The sequence below is a fragment of the Camelina sativa genome, chromosome 6 (genome assembly GCF_030686135.1).
Source record: "Camelina sativa cultivar CO46 ecotype springtype chromosome 6, ASM3068613v1".
Lineage (NCBI taxonomy): Eukaryota > Viridiplantae > Streptophyta > Magnoliopsida > Brassicales > Brassicaceae > Camelina > Camelina sativa.
In genome coordinates this window covers 2067749-2090295 of record NC_141885.1, presented here as the reverse complement: position 1 = coordinate 2090295, position 22547 = coordinate 2067749, and the positions used below count along the sequence as shown (strand labels likewise).

At 34.8% G+C, this 22547-nt stretch overlaps 2 protein-coding genes, 1 non-coding gene and 1 pseudogene across 4 annotated transcripts; 1 reads left to right on the top strand and 3 right to left on the bottom strand.

The window, feature by feature from the left end:
- Positions 1-2303: 2303 nt before the first annotated feature.
- On the bottom strand, positions 2304-12985 carry LOC147942138 (uncharacterized; annotated as a pseudogene).
- On the top strand, positions 5176-5282 carry LOC147942139 (small nucleolar RNA R71). Its single transcript, XR_015560591.1, has one exon. It is a non-coding gene; the product is annotated as a small nucleolar RNA R71 (small nucleolar RNA).
- Positions 12986-14555: 1570 nt separating the features above from the next.
- On the bottom strand, positions 14556-16142 carry LOC104790130 (universal stress protein PHOS32-like). The gene is made up of 3 exons (XM_010515840.2): positions 15791-16142; positions 15154-15242; positions 14556-15059 (listed from the first exon to the last, which is right to left on the bottom strand). Exons 1-3 carry the CDS (start codon positions 16107-16109, stop codon positions 14772-14774), a joined length of 696 nt encoding a protein of 231 aa, XP_010514142.1. The 5' UTR covers positions 16110-16142; the 3' UTR covers positions 14556-14771.
- A 295-nt stretch (positions 16143-16437) lies between these two features.
- On the bottom strand, positions 16438-19368 carry LOC104790129 (agamous-like MADS-box protein AGL3). 2 transcript variants are annotated; one of them, XM_010515838.2, is made up of 8 exons: positions 18690-19368; positions 17759-17840; positions 17609-17670; positions 17433-17532; positions 17307-17348; positions 17180-17221; positions 16854-17104; positions 16438-16746 (listed from the first exon to the last, which is right to left on the bottom strand). In XM_010515838.2, the coding sequence occupies exons 1-8, from the start codon at positions 18872-18874 to the stop codon at positions 16647-16649; spliced, it is 864 nt and encodes a 287-aa protein (XP_010514140.1). In that variant the 5' UTR covers positions 18875-19368; the 3' UTR covers positions 16438-16646. The 2 variants fall into 2 exon arrangements, with proteins under 2 accessions (XP_010514140.1, XP_010514141.1); XM_010515839.2 differs by having other exon boundaries at positions 16438-16743.
- Between the last annotated feature and the right edge of the window lie 3179 nt (positions 19369-22547).

Below are 22547 nucleotides of genomic sequence, written 5' to 3'. Positions count from 1 at the left end.
AGACAATGAAGGCACCAGGAAAGGATGGCCGAATTTTAAGGGATGCTTTCGAAAGAGACCCGAAAGGTTATTTTCGAGACCTGCGTCAAAAATGAATATTTAAGTATGTGGAGTTATTTTCGGGTTCCTATTATATGATTAAAAAAGAAGAAGAGGAATAACAATTCTAGCTAGTTTTCAAGTGTTATGCCATATATATGTATCATGTTATGATTGTTATGTTTAAAGGTTTATCTATTTTCTCAATTTGTTGTTCACATTATTCATAGATCGTATATCGTTACTACATTATTATGATATGGAATGAAGAAAGGCCAACATTAAATAACTCGATATTCAACTTTTGCGGCATCAAACGAGACATAATTCCAAACTCATCTCCAATTTGATATACAAAAACATACTATTTTTGGACAATTAGTCAATTACGGGAGAAGAAGGAAGTCAGTGTCGCTGATAGTGGTACTGAGATTTAAGATGAAGATAATATATAAAAACAAATTGTTCAATTTGAATAGTGGATCACCTTTCAATGTTCTACAAAATATTTAATAAAATTAAGAATGTTACATGCAAAATGAAAGGAATTGGAATCTTGATTTCTCGAGGCTACGGTTTTGTTTGCATGAACATTTAGTTGCAAAGTGGAGGGTGAAGCAAAACTGAAGAGATGCGGTTACGTATGTTGAGTAATATATCTTCATTTATAAAAATTAAATCAAAACATATGTAGAAAAAATTATAAGGTTAATTTCATATTGTACTTCTTAATTAATATAGTAGGATATATGGTAAAATAAAAGTTGTAATATCTGAAAAATTTATCAATGATTTTTAATTTATTTATAGTTAAGTTTTACAATAGAAGAAAACTATTATAAGATTGATTGCATTAACAAATATAAAATATATCTTTATAATGATTATAGATATTTTGTTAATTATTAAAAGGCCTTAAATTATTCTATAAAACAGTTTTTTTTTGTTTCTAATACTATATATAGGTAAATATATATATATATTTTTTAAAAAAATTGTTGGTCAACGCTGGTCAAACATGGTCAATGGCGGTCAAATCTGGTCAACGACGGATTGTGACAAACGGTTTACCGGAATAAAATGATCCTGATGTTGAGCATATGTCTTCATATAATTGGTATATGTGACCATGCAATACATTTACTTGATATAGTTGGCAATACGTTTTTAAAGTTGGGATGTGTGCTCATGTATTGAGCTATATTTCGTGTAAATGAACATCTTTTTTCCTTCCTTTTAAATGCATCAAACATATGTGATATGCTCAAATTTACTCTAGAGCCACTCTCTCAAATTAAGAGGTCACTGCAGTACTTAGGGGTCGAATTCCACAAGGACTCAAGTCTACACAATAAATTATAGAGTTTTATGATTACGCTAAGCAGAATAATTTGAATTAAAATAAACAATGCAAAATATTAAATAAAAGCTGTGTAAATTCAGATGATCAAAAAGCTAGGTCCAGGAAATTTCTCAGGAAATTACAAAATATTAAATCAATAATTAAACAGGATTCAAGCAATTAAAATCAGATCTAGAACTATAAACTCTTTTGTAAAATAAATCAGTTCTCACTGCAAATATTATCTAAATTTAAAACCAGAAAATCCAAATCACTTTGTAAAATTTTAGGTTAAAAATCAGCTTTAAAAACAGGTTTAGATTGTTCACAAAATTACTAAATCAAATCTCTTTGCAGAAAGTAATTTTTCTCATCAAAAAGTTTTATCAGGAAAATCAATTATATTCTCATATCAATTTATTTTCCTAGGTTATTAATTCTAGATGACCAATCAAGGATTAATATGATGAACAACCTATGATGAAGATCTAGAAAGATAATGAATCCTAAATAAACAGATCTAATAAATCATAAAATCCCTATGAAAAACCCTGAACCTAACAAACAAACTACTCAGACATATTCAATGAAGAACAAAACATAATTCTGAATAATAAACAATTGAAATTAAAAGAGTAAAGAGGGAGTTCAAGAATTCTTCTCTCAAAGCAGTTCAGATCTCTCTCCCAAAAGCTTTTAAAATCTCACAGGGTTCCAGAAAATAAAACTTGCTATAATAAAACTTAAGGTTTTACAAAACCCAAAAACACTATATATATGCCCTAAAACACGTCAGGGACTAATGATGCAAATATGGAAAACTTTGGGCAACTTTGTAAAACTTCCAATTTTGAAGTCTTTTGTCGGATCAGCTTGGTGTCGACAGATGCTCCATTGGTGTCGGTCGATGCTCTTCATAGGATCAGACTCCAAATTGATCTCCTCCGATTAAATGCTCCAAAACGATCCAAATTACTTCATTACGCTCTATCCGTACCAAAATCCTAGATAACCTGTAAAGACTCAAAGACAACCTGGAAACAAATGAAAAGACTCAAAAAGCACACTTATATCATGGTTAAAAAACGTAAAAACCATGATATATCAACTCCTCCAGACTTAGCTTTTGCTTGCCCTCAAGCAAAACAGAAACTTAGACCTGTGAAAGAGATTTGAAAACACAAAAACTCATTTTCTCTTTAAGGTACTGCCATGATCATCCAAACCATAATCCATATGCTTGGCAGACAAATCCAAATCGAACCACCATGTACTTCTCCGTTGACATTTCGTAGCATCCCAAATTCAAACCAAATTCCACTACTTCCTCCATTAAGCCTTCATCGGTGGGTCTCATCAATTTGATCAATGTTAAGAACTTTCTAGACTCATTCCCGTACTATACCATAACAAGCAAGATATAATTCCTCTCCCCCAGACTTATTCTATTCTTATCCTCCTTTGAGCTTTGCTTTGCTGTTTTTTTTTTACTATTCTTTTTCTCAAAGTTGTAGGCGAATAATGAGGCCATCGGTAATTTACCTACCCCTCGTTTCCAAGCTTTGTGTGGTCATTTGACTCAAGAGTAGAATAATGAGGTCACAGGTAATTTACCTACCTCTCTAAACTGATCAAAATCATCTCATCTTTTATTCTTTTTTTTTTCCTTCTAAACAAAGCTCTCAGGAATAATCTTTTCAACTTAAATAAGGGAGAGGAGTACCATTTTCTTTTGAAATCTTACTTGTCAGGTATGAACAAGGAGTCAAGCTCTATGAACATCAATCTCCTTGATGAGATAAAAGAAAAGTGCAGAAGTTACCTCAGACTTTTATGGATTCTGTTGGAAATTTGGATGTCTCTGGTTTACTTGTAAGCCATTGGATTTTTCATTAGTCGGACTAGTGGATTCAATCTGCAGTATTAATCAACCAAGGCAATACACTAAAGAGAAAAATCATAGTCCCCAACACAATGTTGAAATTTGACTCAATAAAAACAAAAATCGGTTTTGACACACTAAAGAACAAAAACTATGTTAGTAGTTAGTATTAACCTCCCCCAGACTTAAACGACACTGTCCCCAGTGTTTTCAAGTAAGAGGAAAGGTAAAAGAAACAAAAACGTATTGAAAATTGTAAGGAAAAGATGAACTGTTTTCGGGGTACCATGGGGCGTCGACCGATACCATTTCCGTGTTATGTGTCCCTTCTGCACATCTATGATTGCACCAGCTGTTGCCAAGAAAGATGAGAGGATCACTAGGCTCTTTATCATACTTCAGCACCACAAAGTCAGTGGGAATCATGAAGTTTGCAACCTTAATTGGAATATCCTCTAAAACACTTTCAGGAATTCTTCGGGATCGATCAACCAAGATAAGAGAAATCTGAGTTGGCTTGAATTCTGTCATCCCAAGTCTCACAGCAACAAAATGTGGCATCAAGTTGATGTTAGAGCCAAGATCACAAAGTGAGTGTGCAAACCTTCCTGTTGAGATTGAGCAATCAAGTACAAAGCTTCCAATATCTGGTAACTTCTTAGCAGTCCTACACTGAATTGCTGCACTCACTCTCTCAGAGACTATCACTTCTTGCTTCTTCTCTTTTCTCCTTTGAACAGGCTGTTTCAACAGAATTGCACTGACATCTTTTGTAAGCAGTGCTCCTTCTTCAGGGCTTAAACCATTGGATACCATTCTCTTCACATACCGCTTAAGTGGTGGTGAAAGCTTTACTGCATCAATCAAAGGCATCTCAATCATCACCTTATCCATCATTGCCTTGCATCTAGCTTCCTCAAGCTCCTGCTTGGACCTTCTTGGCTTAGGAAAAGGTACCTTAGGCTTGTACACCCTCTCAACAGCTGTTGGAATTGGAGATTTTGCAGTTTCTGGTTCTGTCTAAGAGGGGTGTCGACCGACACCCATGTGGTGTCGACCGACACCATTGTCTGAAGTCGAATTTTCCGACTCGGGTTTGGCCGATTGCTCTCCTTTTTCTGCAGTTTCAATTTCTCCATCATCTTCATCTCTCACTTATATGGCATTACAAGAATGTTTGGGGTTTGATTCAGTTCTTCCAGGAAGAAAACCCTCTTGCCTTTTAACAGACCCAGCAGTGTGCGCAACCTCATTTTCCAGCTTCTGGACATGAATGTTCAAAGCATCAATCCTCCAAGTAAGCTCATTGTAGACATTATCAATCTTCCCATTGAATGTCACTGATAACTGTTCCTGACCTTGCAAAAGTTGCTCTAGCATAGCTTCCATTCTACTTTCAGAAGAAGTCTGTGGAGGAGGAGACTGATAAGAAGAGTTCTCATAGGTTCTAGTATGACCATTGTTTTGTTGCTGCTTCTGGTAATCTGGTTTAGGAGTGTAGCCTGAAAAGTTCCCACTGTAAGGCTTGTTGTTTTGTTGATTACCGAATCTCTGACCCTGATTCCCATATACAAAGTTGACATCTGCTTCTTCATTCCCGGTCTCAGGTTGTGGATCAAATGATTCAACTTCAGCAGCAAAGTGAACTGATTTCTTACCAACCAGAAGATTGTGAACGGAATCCAGCTTGGCATTAACAGAAGCAAGCTGGTTTGAATCGAATCCTCCATGCAATCTCTTCCTTTCAATATCTGCTCTCTTAGTGCTATTGCTGGAAGCCAAATTCTCAATCAAAGCTTCAGCATCTTCTGGGTATCTTGTCTTGAAGTTTCCATGGCTTGCAGCATCCAAAGCTAGCTGATATTCCCAGTCAATTCCTCTGAAAAAGATGCTTAGCAGTTGCACTCTTGAAAATCCATGGTGTGGACAGTCCCTTTGATAAGCCTTGAATCTCACCCAAGCTGCCTTGAAAGCTTCATCTGGTCTTTGTTTGAAAGAGGACAGCTTGACTCTCAGCTCATCTGACATTTTCATCATCATAAAAGTAATTGAGGAAAGCCACCTTTACTTGTTGCCAAGAGGTCAAAGAACGGGCTGGCAACTGTTTCAACCATTGAGATGCTTCTCCTGCAAGTGAATATGGGAAAATCTTGCAGTAGATGTAGTCTTCAGTCACTCCATTGGCTTTAATACTAGTCACCAGGTCTTCAAAGTGCTAAATATGGTCCAGAGCCTTCTCATTTGGCAGGTTAGAGAAGGGTCTTTGTCCAACTAGCTAGAAGTATGCAGACTTCAGCTCAAAGTCATTCCTTGGGAATGGAGGTGGAACAATTGCAGAGCGGTTTTCATACATCAAATCAGCTCTATTGAAGTCTGCAATAGTCCTGATCAGATCCCGGTGGTGATCCTGTCTTCGAAACGGGTTGTGGACGTGGTTGGCAGCTCCACGTCCGTCTGCTGGATGTTGGTGTCGATCGATACCCTCTGGTTGGCGTCGATCGATACCAAGGTTAACCTCCTCATCGGCAACAGCTTGCTGGTTGACAACAGCTTGTGGGTTGACAACTGGCTCAACAATCAGATTTCCCTCTGCATCAAGCTTTTGGCCCTGCTCATTGCGCAAGTGGCCCTCTTGATCCCTCAAAACACCATCCTCATCACGAACCAGAATGATTGTGTTAACCATCTTCAAGGATTTGGCTGCTTTTCTGTTCTCACGCTCAAGTTTTCCCAACTCTTGGTTTGAAAGATTCACAGTAGGATCACTCTTGTTGATCCTTGTGTGAGGCTTAGGAGGCATGCACCTGAAACACACAAGAGAGAAGAAAACAAAAGCGTGTAAGTTTCAAATAAAAAGAAAAATTTAGACGAAATTACAAACTCAAATCTAATGGTAGATCAAAGAGTCCCCGGCAACGGCGCCAAAATTTGATATGCTCAAATTTACCCTAGAGCTACTCTCTCAAATTAAGAGGTCACTGCAGTACTTAGGGGTCGAATTCCACAAGGACTCAAGTCTACACAATAAATTATAGAGTTTTATGATTACGCTAAACAGAATAATTTGAATTTTAATAAACAATGCAAAATATTAAATAAAAGCTGTGTAAATTCAGATGATCAAAAAGCTAGGTCCAGGGAATTTCTCAGGAAATTACAAAATATTAAATTAATAATTAAATAGGATTCAAGCAATTAAAATCAGATCTAGAACTCTAAACTCTTTTGTAAAATAAATCAGTTCTCACTGCAAATATTATCTAAATTTAAAACCAGAAAATCGAAATCTCTTTGTAAAATTCTAGATTAAAAATCAGCTTTAAAAACAGGTTTAGATTGTTCACAAAATTACTAAATCAAATCTCTTTGCAGAAAGTAATTTTGATCATCAAAAGTTTTTATCAGGAAAATCAATTATATTCTCATATCAATTTATTTTCCTAGGTTATTAATTCTAGATGGCCAATCAAGGATTAATATGATGAACAACCTATGATGAAATCTAGAAAGATAATGAATCCTAAATAAACAGATCTAATAAATCATAAAATCCCTGTGAAAAACACTGAACCTAACAAGCAAACTGCTCAGACATATTCAATGAAGAACAAAACATAATTCTGAATAATATGCAATTGAAATTAAAAGAGTAAAGAGGGAGTTCAAGAATTCTTCTCTCAAAGCAGTTCAGATCTCTCTCCCAAAAGCTCTTAAAATCTCACAGGGTTCCAGAAAATAAAACTTGCTAGAATAAAACTTAAAGGTTTACAAAACCCAAAAACACTATATATATGTCCTAAAACATGTCAGGGACTAATGATGCAAATATGGAAAACTTTGGGCAACTTTGTAAAATTTCCAATTTTGAAGTCTGTGTTGGATCAGCTTGGCGTCGACCGATGCTCCATTGGTGTCGGTCGATGCTCTTCATAGGATCAGACTCCAAATTGATCTCCTCCGATTAAATGCTCCAAAACGATCCAAATTGTTTCCTTTCGCTCCATCCGTGACAAAATCCTAGATAACCTGTAAAGACTCAAAGACAACCTAGAAACAGATGAAAAGACTCAAAAAGCACATTTATATCATGGTTAAAAACCGTAAAAACCATGATATATCAATAGGTAAGTTTTTTTTTCTTCCAAAAAGCTAATAAAAGGTTTTCAATTTAAATGCACCATAAAAGATTCTGCAAAAAAAATAAATTAATTAGTGCTTATGGTAAAATTTTCTGCTAAAAGCTCAACGGGTAAAAACTTCTGCCAAAAGTCTAGATGGTTGAATAGTTTTTGATACAAAAGATGAAAAAAAAAATGGAATAATTGTGTGAGAGTTTATCTGTTATTTTTAAATGATAATTCAAACACCTAGAATTTTTTTTATTATATGTGAGAGTTTATATGTTATTTTTAAATTATATTAAAAAGAAAAATAAACGTTTTACAAAGTTAATGCAATCTGTTTATTGCACATTGTTTAAAAGGATAAAAAAAACTAGTAAAATCTTGCTGCAAACAAGTTTGAATACTAGAACTTCCTAGAATTTTAAAATCGTAATTTATGTCTGTCCAGTCATTGTTATGGAAAAAAACACAAAAATGTAGCAGTTGGTTCGATAAATGAATGTATACATTTAAGAAGGAAACAGAACAAAAAAAACATTCAAATTCCCAAGACGTCTTTCGAAGAGTGTATCTAAAGTTTGCTTAGAAACCCGAAACGAGTTTCAAACGGAATCTTTCAATTACAAAATCCTCGAGTCCTGTCAACTCTGAATTGTTCTAGAAAAATTGAAATAATTTTTCAATAAATCAGTCAATCAAATCTTGACCTCCTGATATTCGTTGTTCTTTTTTTTTCTCAGAAATATCATATTATTTATTTAAGACCGATCAATACATAATTGTTCATGTAGCCATAAAGGCTTGTTTACAGATTCAGCATAAAAAATAGAAGAATTACATCCATACTATGCTAACAGATGAGTGGACATATTACCAGATCTTTTAGTAAAGGCAAAGTTAACAGACTTAAATTTTGAAATCCAAAACCTTATATCAAGTAGGATGTTTATTAACTGTCTCTGTCTCATTTTGTCATTGATGATCTTTATTAAAACTTCACAATCTCCCTCTAAAATTAACAAAGTGTATCCTCTGACCCAAGATTGTTGAAGAGCTACGAGCATAGCCTTTGCTTTCGCTTCCAATGGCGAAGATGTATGTGATAATCGAGTTGCACCCCAAGCCAATGCCGATCCCATGTTGTTTCGTATAATCCAACCTCCTGTGGCTTCATGATTAAGATTATTGTATCCAGCATCAAAATTACATTTCACATAGTCAACGTTCGGTGGTCTCCATCGATGAGTATTTCGATACCCATCTCTTCTCTGGTTATGATTATCCATCTTATGGGTGAGATCATAGAATTTTTTTGCATCACTTTTTGCCCATAAGACAGTTTTTGATGGACTTTCTCTATAGTTATTGAAGACACTGTTATTCCTTGCTTTCCAAATTCTCCATAATAAACAGATTGGTACCATAGATTCAGCATTTGAAGTTGCACAATTTAGGATTGAAGTAATGATATTAGAAATATTCTCTTCCGCATCATGCACTAAATTTGCTATGTTTATGTGAGAAGTACTGGAAAAACGCCAAACCATAGTTGCAAAAGGGCATGTGAATAATGCATGATTGATCGTTTCCTCTGCTTGCCGACATCTAGAACATATCGTATCCAAATTCATACCACGCGATCGTAAACATGTTAATGTTGGAAGACTTCTTGAAATAATTCGCCAAAGGAAGTGTTTTAGTTTTGGAATTACAGGTAGTCTCCAAATTTTGTTTTTAAGTTCAGGTGCCCCATGAGGTATATCAGGAGGAATATCACTTGAAAGGGGATCATGCATCAATAGCCAGTAGCCTGATTTAACTGTGTAATCGCCCGACGTACTATAGTTCCATATGAGTTTATCCGGATGATCTACTTGTGATAGAAACAGATTTTGTGTTTCCATAAAGTCTTCTGGTTTGATTTGTGTTTGGAGTTTTGCCATGTCCCATGATCTAACTTGTCCCAAAAATGTCATGAGAGTGTTTATAGTTCTGTTGTTTTCAATATTGACAGCTGCAATTGGTCTTGGGGGATGTGTATCAAGGACATTATCAATGCCTATTCTTGCCGTTTTGCCATCTCCGATATCAAATCTTGACCCCTTTTTTATGAGCGAGATGCCTACCAGAATGGATGACCAACCATAAGATTGGTTCTTCTGTGATTTTGCTTCTAGCACCGTTGTGTCTCTGTAGTAGCGAGCCTTCATTATCTTTGCAAATATTGAATTTGGATATTGGATTAGTCGCCAAGCCTGTTTAGCTTGTAGAGCATCATTGAATTTTTCAAGGTCCCGGAAACCAAGACCCCCTTCTTTTTTTGAATATTGAAGTTTTTTCCAAGCTATCCAGGTGATTCCCCTTTGTTGAGCATCTTTTTCCCACCAGTATCTCATAAGTATTGATTCAATATCTGAAATCACACCTTTAGGGAGTTTAAAACAAGACATTGCATACACTGGCATGGCTAGTGCAATTGACTTTAGCATTATTTCTCTGCCTGCTGGAGATAGTCTTTTTGCAGTCCAACTAGATGTTCTCTGTTTCACCTTTGTGATTATATACTCAAACATTTCTTTCTTTTTTCTGCCAAACTGTTCTGGCAAACCCAAGTATTTTCCTCCACCTCCATGATTCGAAATATCTAGTATCACTTTCAATCTGTTCTGTGTTGAACCATATACACGGGAACCAAATGTTATCATAGATTTTGTCGTGTTGATTTGTTGACCCGAATAGTACTCGTAGACATCAAAAACATCTTTCAATGCTTTGCAGTTTTTTCTACTTGCTTGACAAAAGAGACAGTCATCTGCAAATTGGAGATGAGTTATTCTTGGAGCATTATCTCCAACTTTTACACCTTTGATACCTTTATCCTCTACCCGTGTTTGAATGAGATGACTCAGTATGTCCGAGCATAGAATGAAAAGATAAGGAGAAAGGGGGTCTCCTTGTCGAATGCCTCTCTCCGGTTTTATATATCCAAAAGGTGAACCATTAATTAGAACAGAGTAACTCACCGATTCAACAATGGCCATGATCCAATTGATCCACTTCTCGCTAAAGCCAAAGACTTGAAGTGTAGTTCTTAGGAAGTTCCATTCTACGCGATCATAAGCCTTGCTTACATCAGTTTTGACCGCCATATATGACTTAGATACTCTCTTACGGGCTTTAAGAGAGTGCATGACTTCATGAGCTAACATGACATTATCTTGAATTAGACGTCCTGGTATGAAAGCTGCTTGTGCATCTGAAATTATCCCATTTAGATGTTTTTTTAATCGACCAACTAAACACTTTGAAATGATTTTATACATGACATTGCAGAGTGCTATTGTCGATAATCAGAAAAAGTGGTCGGGTTGTCTATTTTTGCGATTAGACATATGTTAGTATGGTTCAACTACAGCGGCATTGATGTTGTATCAAAGAACTGTTGAATTTCTCTTATGACATCAGTACCAACAATATCCCAGCATGTTCTGTAGAAACGGGCTGTTATACCATCGGGTTCAGGGGCTCTGTCCTCTCCTATTTGACACACAGCCTCATAGATTTCTTGAGCATCGAAGGGCCGAGTGAGGTCATCATTCATATCAGATGTAACTCGTGGTTGGAAATCAGAAAAAACATATTTCGTTACTTGGTGACCAGTAGTGGAAAATATGTTTTGGAAGAAAACTTGAGCGTGCTCTCCTATTGCTTTATTTCCATGTGTATCTTGGATCACGTTTATCTGATTTTTCGTGTATCGTAAGTTTGCACAAGCTTGGAAAAAACTTGTATTCCGATCTCCCTCCAACATCCATTGATTTCTACTTTTTTGTTTCCAGTGTTTCTCTTCATCCAAATATGCTTTTGAGTTCATCTTGTAGAGTTGGGATATTCCTTCGCATAACTGGGTTTAGACTTTCCATTGTTGTATTCAGTTGAGATTGCAAAGCCTTGATCCGAATCTGAGAGTTTAGTTGAACTTCGCGTTTGAGGTTAGCCATCGCTTTCCTACAAGAGACAATTCGACTAGATATTGGAATGTTGTAGTCCTGTGTTTGTATTTGCCATCCTTGTTTAACGACCTCTTTAAAACTATCAACCTCACATAACTGTTTATCAAAGAAAAAAGCTCTTCTTCTATACGGTGATCTAATATTAAAGTTTATAGAGATCGGCTTATGATCAGATCTTGTGATGTCTAAGAATTCGACTTCAGCATTCGGGAAGGTTGCTCCCCATGGACCGTTTTGAAATGCTCTATCTAGGCAACATTTAACGGTATGGGATTGTCTTTCTCCGACCCATGAAAATTTATCACCCTTGTGTCGAATGTCTTCAAGATCACAAATTGTCACCATGTGTTGGAAGTCACAGAATGTCCAATCGGCCCTGGCTGGACCACCAAGTTTTTCTGAGTTGTTGAGAATTTCATTAAAATCCCATATGAGTAACCATGGATCGTGACGATGGTAGGATAAGTTTTCTAGTCTTTCCCATAAGTGGTATCTTTCACTCTGAACTGGGTGACCATACACACAAGACAAATAAAAGCTTATATTATTAATGTTTACAGAGACATCAATGAGGCGCTCATCCATTGAAATTGGACTGAGAGCTACATTATGTTTCCACATCAGAGCTAAGCCTCCACTCCTTCCATGAGGGGGCTGGATAAGTATATTAGTAAATCCTAAATCACACTTAAGTTTATGTAGTACATCACACTGATTAAGAGTTTCAATAAGGAAAAGAACATCACACTTAGTTATACGACATAGGTTAGTAAGACGAGAATGCGTCATCGGCGGTCCAATGCCCTAACAGTTCCAGGAGAGGACTCTCATATTGGATCTGGTGGTACCGGGCCCCCAGCGCCTCCGTCGAATCGTTGGTTGACTGAGAAAGAACCAAAGGAACCTGCAGTCTTGCTCTTCTTCTTGAACTGGCTCATGACCGCCAATTCATCCGCAGCTTCCGCTTTGTTGAAAGCCTCCTCAAAGGAAACCCTTTTAGGCTTCATGAAAACAAATTCTGACAGGGCATTGTCAGAGGATGACTCAAATAGATCCTCATAGCAGTTACGGTCATGGGTGGTGTTCCTCTGTTTTACCTGAATGTATCGTATCTTCTCTGCATTTAGATCTGCATCAGAGATAGGAACCCTTGATGTACCTCTTATTCCCTTGGCTGGTTGTGTAGTGTTAACAGTTTGTGGAGGCATCTGAAGACCCGGAATAAGAGTAGCAGGGTCGAAGGACGACAGAGAGTCTGTTTCAGTCATGTTGTTGTCTCCAGTCGAGTGATTGTCATCATCACTACTATCACCAGGATCTCCTTGAGACTCATCATCAAAGTTCAAGAGACAGTCTTTGATGTCATGTTTCAGAGAACCACATTTGCTACAAAAATTCCTTAGCCTCTCATAGCGAAATTTAAAAACAGTGTTCTCACCAACAATGAATTGGAGGTTTTTTGAAAACGAAGGGGATCCTCAATATTCCATGCTATCTTTACTCTAACCGCTCCCACTTGGGTAGTGTTTTCATCATAGTCAACCTCAGTTACCAAGCCTAATCGATTTCCAACCCATCTAGCCATAGCATTAGTTAAGTACATAGTCAGAATACCTTGGATTTGAACCTAAAAAGAGAGCGAGAGCTTATGTGAGAGAACTGAGCGACTCAAACATTTTCCTTTTCGTTTTGCATTTTTATTTTCATAGTTTTTATAGTTTTCTTAGATTTTTATCTTGTACTCTTTCGACTCTACTTTATCTTTTAATACAATGCAAGTTTCATTCATTTTCGTTATTTTGTTCCTTGTTATCATGTCCGAGTAGTGTAGTAAAGTTTCTAGGGATGGGATAGATGATTTTGTGTTCTTGATCGGTTAGGATGCCTTAGTTTGATTGTAAATGATTGATAGATTTCCTTCTAAGTTGGTGTTCTTAATGCTGTCAACATACCGAGATATTGAGATTAGATCTAGGGCGTTTCAGCGACCGAGAGGTGTAGATGAGATGCGTGAATTAGCCAATGCTAGAGGTTTACTTGACTTTGAGTAAGGGATTAGATGAGTTTGAGTTTACTGACAATAATGAATCGTTCTTAATGCCTGCTTGTTCAGATTGCTAGTGCGAGAGTGTGGTAAGTGATCAAGGTTGTTTGTTGCTAGTGCGAGAGTGTGGTGACAAGGTTTTAGAGATTCATTGTTTAGGAAATAATTGCTTGAGGCATGTAAGACATCTGTACTGGTCTAGAATACTTAGGATTCGATTACCCCATCCTTAGGAGCTTTCGTATTTTATTTGTTTACATTTTCTTTACTTACTCGACCACTTACCCGATCAGGTACACGATAACCTGCATCGAGTAATACCTCGAGCTGTTCATATCTCATTTGCTTACTCGATCACCCCATTCGATCTTGTACTCGACTGATTGCATCGAGTGCTTAGGTCGTGTGGTTTCTTTGTTTATATTCCTTTCTTTTATTTATTTTAAGACTGTTAGAACAAAAACCCTATCTGCTTGGCTTGAGTTGTATTGTCCTGATCATATCCTTCCTGTTAGCAATAAACAACCATTTGGATTGATAACCCTTTGTACTACAACTGCATAGGGAATTGATACCCTGGGTGAAAACCCAACTATCAATTTGGCGCCGTTATTCGTTGTTCTAATGAGACAATAAATTTCAGTATTCCATACAATACAACTATATGTGCAAACAATTCAACTATATATGTATCACATAATTGCTCTTACCAAAAAAACTAGAAGAAGAAAGAAGATAAACAAAATCTCATGGGTCTCTTTGGTATTATTGTCCTGTGTATTCTCGCTATAATAGGCATCAACGCCAGTTTCACAATAACCGCCGTCACAACTTCAGTCATCACCGTCGGAGCTGTCGTCAAGACATGTGTTTACCGATTTCAATTCGGGCGTGGAGGAGGAAATATAGGAATTGGTAATCATCTCGCAACGTATGAACGTAGTATGTTGACATAATATACTAATATTATTACTTCGAGGTATATTATGTCTTATGATGAAACGTTAATAAGTATGATTAGAAAGTTTCTTATGAAACACCAATATTAATAAAATCATTTTGATCTATGTAACTTCTCATCTGCTTATATCTTTTTTTTGTTTTTCTTGAATCCTGATAAAGCTTTATATTTTGATGCTGAACACAATTGAACAAACGTTGACAAATAAGTCTTTACATGATAACAAATTAATTCTTTTGACGAATACAGACCATCAATCATTAATCATATCCATGAACATGTTTTTTTTTTTTGAAGATTCGTTTCGATTACAAAATAAAAAAGGGTTTGGGGATCAATGTGGTTGGTTTGGTGTAATAAAAAAAATTAAGCCAGGAGCCAGAAATCTTTGTGACGTTTCGTGGTGATCAAGTAACCTCCATTGTTACTTTTCTTCCTTACGGCAATAGCCATACAATCGGAGTTATGAATACAATACTCAACAACTCCTCCTCCCATTCCTCCCTTTGCACGCCATTTCCAGATCACGCGCCATTTAGAGGTTCTCTTTCTCTGCCCTAAAACCAAAACGCCTGCCCCTTGTTTCTTTGATTCCTCAACTATCGTCTTCCCTTTCTCCTCTGCCGTCTCCACCACCACTATCTCCGTTTTGACCTGAAAATAAAACCCACACAAATTAACTCTAGAGTCAAAGAAGGAGAACTTTTGAATCATCAATATCAGTTCGTTTGTAACCAAGAGAGCTTACGTTAGGTTTCTTCAGTTGGCAAAAGTTCTTCAATGGATGAACTAGTTCATGAGCCCTGGAGTTTCTCTCCCTTTGTGTCTCATCGATAGCTATTAACCATAATATATACACATGTTAGTTAATTAGAGACTTAGATGTCAAAGCATATGCTAATTCTCGGCTAGGTCCAAAAATTCCTAACAAACAAAATAAATACGGAAATAGTAAAATCAAATTTACCATCGAAAATTTTGTTCAATGAGATTTGGAAAAAAAAAAAAGTAATAAATAAATCATTTTTCTCGTTTTTTTAATTTGTCTAAAAAAGCAAATTAATTTAGATTTATTCTTTTCTAATTAATAATCTGTAAGACTAAAACAAAGTTACATAAATTCTAAACCCCTTTTTTGAAAAAACACTTATTATAACAATACACCCTGAAATTAGATTTTTTTTAAAAAAAAACAAAAAAAAACTAACATTGGGCCGCACAAGCGCAAAACAAAATCTGAGGCCCGATTAGCCTAATAACCCAAAAGAGTCGGTTCTCATATTTTATTCAGGAAAGATAGAATATGGTTCCAGTTTTGGCTGGTTCATGTCATCTCTTTCAAGACATAAACATAGAGTATACATAAAAATTATTAGTATAGATACCTTGTCCTACGGGTGTTCTTGTAACATGGAGGAGAGTGATATTGTCTTCATCTTGAACACAATGTGTTAATGCCCATTGAAGAGCGTTCTTTGATTGTGAAGTTGTGTCCACCACAACCATCACTTTCCTCCCACTCTCAACTTGAACTGCTCCTTCACCATTCTTATTAGCTTCCTCTGCTTTCAGATTCTTACTATGCTTCGAACCGTTCTTTCTTGAACCGGAAGTACTCCCTTCATCTAATGATTTGCTCGACGATGATCCTCCTTTGAATGATGTCCTGATCTTATTCACCCAATACCCAGCTGGTTTCCCCATTCTCTGAGTTTCTTGTGTTTCTTCTCTGTTCTCTTTGAGACATTTTCGTTGTGTTTTAAATACTGTTATGTTTGTGTTTGGTTTTTGGTTGAAGCCATTTCTTGAACGTGCGTACCATGAAAAATTAAATTTAAAAGCATGTTTTGGACTTGTTCAATATAATCCAACTTGGCAAAAATTCTCATAGTTTTATATACATTTTAATTATCCACATCACAATCTTGATACAAATGCAGAGCACTACTTGTTTCAGAATCCAAAATTTTAATATAATATTCAAGAAAAGAAAGAAAAAGAAAATAAAAAGCTCCCAAAAAAACATTGTATATGTTAAAAAGCTCAAAAAAATGTTATATATTTCAAGAGAGCAAAAAAAGTAATGATAGGATCTGGGGTTTGACATTACAAGCCCTTGATTATATAACAGAGTTTGTAATAATGAACAATGTTTCTCTGGCAAAAATAAAGGACATAAGCAATAATGATCTTTGATCTATAAAAACACACACATATATATATATATATATGTATATCGTTTCAGACCATCCACCCTGGGAAGAATCCATTAACATTCTGTGATGTTGTTGCAGAGTTGCTTGCGTTGGTCATAGCAGCATGCTTGTGATTGTAATGACTGCTAATTGTATCAAAACGATAAAGAAACACATATAAAGGTTAAATGTTTCTGACAAAATATATAAGGAAAACCAAATTCAAGGGTCTTAGTTTTTTGTTTGTGAATACCTCATTTGATATGCTACATTGCCTTGTAGAGGCTTGAAGAAACCTGCTTCTTGAATTGGCGGGTTTGATTGATAAGAGCTCATGCCTTGTTGTTGTTGCTGCTGTTGTTGTTGTTGTTGCTGTTGCTGTTGCTGTTGCTGTTGCTGTTGCTGTTGCTGTTGCTGCTGTTGTTGTTGTTGTTGTTGTTGGGAATGTTCTGTGGCAGAAGCTCCCCAAATTGATTGTGTAAGCGCAGCATCACTTTCCTCCAACTGAGAAAGAGAGAAGAATATTAAAAGAGATCTTAAAGGTTTTAATTTCTTGCGGTGGAAGATTTCGATAGCTACCTTTCTCCTAAGATCTCTGTTGGTTTCCAATAACATTTCCTCCTGTAAATTGATGAATATGAGAGTGTGTTTTATTTGAGATTATTGGACATTCTGTGACTCGTATTGTGAATACAAGTGTATGTACCTTTGTTTTAAGGTCAGATAGTTGATCAAGCATTGACCTAGCCTGGCAATGAAAAAAAGCAAGATTTGGTAAATTTCTAAATGGCTTTCAGGACCAAATTATCATTAGATTTGTGAGCCTATATACCTTGGTTGATCTTATTTGTCTTAGTGATGCGTCTACTTGGCGTTCTAGCTGCTCAAGCTCATTCACTTCCATCTCGGCTATCTCTTCACCAAGCAAATGCCTAGAGAGAAAGCATATTAACAAATAGGATGAAGCAATTTACATTTACAAAATGTGTTATGAATCAGGCTACGTACCTTTGTGAATGTTGAAGGACCTCAACTCTTGATTTGAGCTTCAAGTAGTCTTGGTACTTATCCTGCCAATTAAAGATAAAAATCAAGGCCAACTTCAACAACTAATGAGGTCAGTCTCTGACTACTGATAGAGATAAAAAAGATGTGTACCTGCAAGTCCTTAGCTGATTGATTTGGGTCCATTGTTGCGTAACTATATTTTCTATACTTCTCAACCGTCTTCGCCATACCACTTCACAAAAACAAATATTGATCACTGAACTACATATTTTGATCATCAATGAAATTTAAAAAATTTCATTCAAGAATACCTCATACGGTCAAATAAAAAAATTTCTATGTTAAAAAACAATAATATCAATATCCCTGTGATCATCATGATGTTTTAGGAAAGAAGTTAAAAAAAGTTTGTAAATTATCCCAACGAGAAAAAACAATAAAGAATACTTTGTTTATAAGGAACAAAAGGAAATTGTGAAATTTGAGTATCATCACAGTTGTCTCTAACTTTAACTTTAATAAGATCATAAGTACTTGATAGATACTAACTTAAAGAAGTAGTCAAAGTATTTTTTTTTATATATCTTTACAGCTTTGTGTAGATCCAGAGGTCAATTCTTTGTCTCTTTGGAAACTTGGATCAAACCTTCGGAAACAATATCAACAACACTCAAATCTCATGTGTAAAAGCCAACTATATTATTATGTGCTATATAGCTTCTGCACACAAAACTAATGTACTTTTTTGCTTTTCTTTTATCCAATCTATGTCTAGCTTTAATCATCATCTAGAGCACCTAAGACCCTTGTAACTAAATTTGATCATCCTTAGTTAACTTAATGGGTATCACTCTCTGGGAGCCAGATTTGTGCATAATAAAACCCAGAATTAACAAAAGAAATGAACCCTAATCATATAGCTAATTAATTCTAACAAAATCAAGAAAGAGACCAACGTTTTCATATCTCCATATATAATTTGTAAGAGTCAAAAAAACCCTAAATAACTATTTAAAAAAAAAACAAGCGGATAAAAATACAAATTTGAGGGAAGAGTGGATTAAAAGATGAAAGATTATACCTAGGGCTGCTGCAAAATTCGTAGAGCTTGCCACGGTTAGAGAAAATGAGAAGAGCAATCTCAGCATCACAAAGCACAGAAAGCTCATAAGCCTTCTTAAGCAAACCATTCCTTCTCTTTGCAAAAGTAACTTGCCTATTGATCTTGTTCTCTATCCTCTTAAGCTCCACTTTCCCTCTTCCCATCTCTGATCTCTCTCTCTTCTCACCAAGAAACCAAAAAAAACCCAACTGAAAAGTTTCCTTTTTTTTGTTACCTCTAAAGCCACAAGTGAAGCTTTATATACACACACACATAGATAAAGGTGTATAAGTACATGTGAAAATGTGTAGAGTGTAGTAGATCTTGTCTGAAAAGGATTCTGGTTCTTTAATCTAGGGCATGAATTGGTTTCCTCATCACTTAATTGTCCCGGTGGCTGGTGGAGGAAGAAGGAGATTGTGGTAGTGGTGGTGGTGGGTCACTTTGTGTTTCAGGTTTCTTCTTTTGTTGGAATGATTTTCAAGAGAATATAATATAGAGAGCTTAGTGTTGGTTTTGCAGATGCTAAGCCATTCTTGGCCAAATAAAAGCTTACAAACTTATATCCCAATCTCATAAACTTTCCTTTTTTAAAAAAGATAAAAAAAAATATATATATCATAATAAATTCTAAAAGTAATTTGTGTGTATGTCATATGTGTATCTCTATTACATTGGTGATTTATATATACCACATTATTTTATTCTTACTTCATCAGAGAATATATATATATATATATATTATTATTTTTCTGTACATCTTTTGTTTTTATTGGCAGAAAATAAAAATTGATTCCTAGTACTTTTTTCTAAGGAGAGTTAAGATATCTCTCTCTCTATCTAGTCCAAACAAAATGCTCTAACTTTTCTCTTTCACCCTCCTCCATTGGATTTGAAGATAGATATATTTATGCCATATATTTATATAAATAGATTGCTTTCTTTCATCAGATCTAGTCCATAGTTTAATAATATGCTCAAAAAAAGAAAGAAGAAAAATATTCTATATATAACCTATACAGATGCCTTAAATAGAGCATATTCATAAGTCCAAATCCTATCTATTATCTGGTTATGTATGTTCGAGAGAATCAAAAAGAAGTAAATAAAATTAAAGTTGTTTTTTTCAGGTATTGACACGTTTAGATTATGTAGAGAACACCATAATGCAAATATTGTTTGTGAATAAAAGTAAGAATATGATAGGCTTCGTAAAAGATATGTTTGTTTTTCTTCTTCTGCGCTTTGCTTCTCTTGCCGACAGGTTCTTCCGTATGACAGCTACTTCACGATCGTTTAAATGCATCGAACGGATCTATACGGTTGCAAACAAATTATGTCACACTGAAATGGTTAATCTGATATAGTACGTACTATTTCCTATTTTAAAGAGAAATTTTTATTCACAAGGTTTTTTTTTTACGTTTCACGTGTACTTTATATATGTCTTTTTATATATGCCAGTATTTAGATGTTGAAAAAAAAAATTCATGGATTATTTTTTACATTAATAGATGTGTGAGAAGAATATGTTATATGTAATCTAGCATTAATTAGAGGGGTTTCGTGTTTAGGTTCCCTTCTAAAGGAGGTTGATGTATTTGATTATCATGTCTAATCAAAGTTGTTGATCGAGTTTCGTAAGATACATGTATATATAATTCATGCATAATGGCTATATAGATTTCAGATTTATTTATAACAATGACTCATAGATGCTTGAAACAAATATTGCGGATTTATTACAGCAAGAAAAGGAAAACTAAGGAATTTTTTTATAAACAGTTTAGCTCTCAAATTCCTAGAATTTTCAACTTTTCTGTAGGATGCTTCTGGCTTTTAATACAAAAAAAGTTTTTATCTTATTTTTTAACTTAAAGAAAAAGGTTCGGTAATTGCTTGACAGGTTAATTTGTAGGATGATGCTTCATGTGTCAGGTTAATTTGTTTTTCTCATTTCTTCTCATGGCATCTTATACTATATATCTACATCATGATGATGATGATTGTTAATTTACTCATGTGACATGTCTCACACAACTCTTTTCCAAAATTTGCTTGCTGACTCATGTTTCACTTGGTACATCTTAGTTATCTTGTTCAACCTATTCATCAATTCAATCTTTCAAAAAAAAAAAAAACAAATTCTTTTAGGCTAATTTTTTTCTTTGTCATTTTTGTTAATTAATCTGCTTGATGGAAACTTGATGTATATATCTTATCTTTATCATAATCAAGTAAAAAAATGATCCTTATCATCTACGCACTCGCTATCCTCCACCATTCTTTTATGGTTCCAAGTGGTCACCTTATTACATTATGCAACATATAGATAGATGCTTTAGTAAACATCTAAAAAAAAGAATAAATACGAGAGAATACTTGTAATATGCTATTCCATCAACTATATGGATGGGTAGTTTAGGTAGAGATAGCTTTAAAATATCTTGAGAAATTTTCTCTAATTTTAATAGTCATGCTAACCATTCTCTATATATATTTCCACAAATTACTAAATGTTGTCACAAGTGATTGTTGGCTAACTTATTTTGAGTGGTTGACATAAAAAAAAAAGGTCTAATTGAGAAAGAAAAAAACCAAAGAGAAGAATAGTTTTGCAAGAAAAAACAATAGTCAATTTCAGAAACTCGATTATTGTTTCTGTTCATTTATGTATATATTTGGGGGTAGCTAATAGCCACTAGCAATTCTATCTTTTGTTGGGGGAAAGGTCCATTGGATGTACGATTATCATTTTATATTATTTTGTAGACCAAGATAATGAAAACCGTAGGTCCATATAATACGGTCCATGTAACTATTATTATATATTTTTGGTTAATTGGGTATAGCCGTATATATAGGTTACAAACACGATATGTAATTAATAATACAGGAATCGTAGCATCTCTGATGGTTACAGGCTTCTTCTGCATATTTAGACTAACAAATTGGAGCTACATTAGACCCCATGATGGGCTAAAACCCTAGTTGTTACTCCATGGACCATATGCATAGGCATTTGAAAATGTTGAGACACGAACTTCTAACAACTTTTCTGGCTCTCTGCAGCATCTAGTATTAATTGGAATCTCTTTCAAATATTGTACTACATGTTATATATTTCTTAATTAACTTATGAGAAAATATATACCCCTTGGTTAGAAATGGTTTCCACACTTTACTCCTTGCAACAAGTTCATTCATCAAAGGGATAAATTTGGGAGTGAATAATGAACTAAGAAATAAAGTAAATTAATTACGTATAATAGAAAATTTAACTTAACAAAAACTATAAAGGATGAAAGATTTATTGTAGTGTTTATTGATGAACTTTTTGGATAATGTATATTACATATTGTAATATAAGTAGAGAGCACTATGACTCCTATAAGATAAACACAATTCAGCCGGTTTGTGTGTCTTAATTCGAATCAAAACTCTTTATCTTGTAAGTATATATATATATATATATATATATATATATATATATTATCATTTCATGTTCAACGTCTTCTTATCAATTACCAAATAAATATCAAGATGTAGCTAAAATGAATTTAAAGTACATAAAATTGTATGATTAATATGAATTTGGACACTAGACTATTTTGTTACTCTATATATACAATAAATTTGTGGATAAGAAAATTAAAAGAAAAAAAGTTATGAAAATAACACAATAGAGAAAAAGGAAGAAAAAAAGAAGATATAAATACTAGAAAAAGTAACTTTAAACCTAGTTCATAATACGAGGTTTACACACGAAGTAAAGGTTGGCCAAAAAAGTCGTAACACATTCAATACATGATTTATCTGACAATAACATCTTTTTAA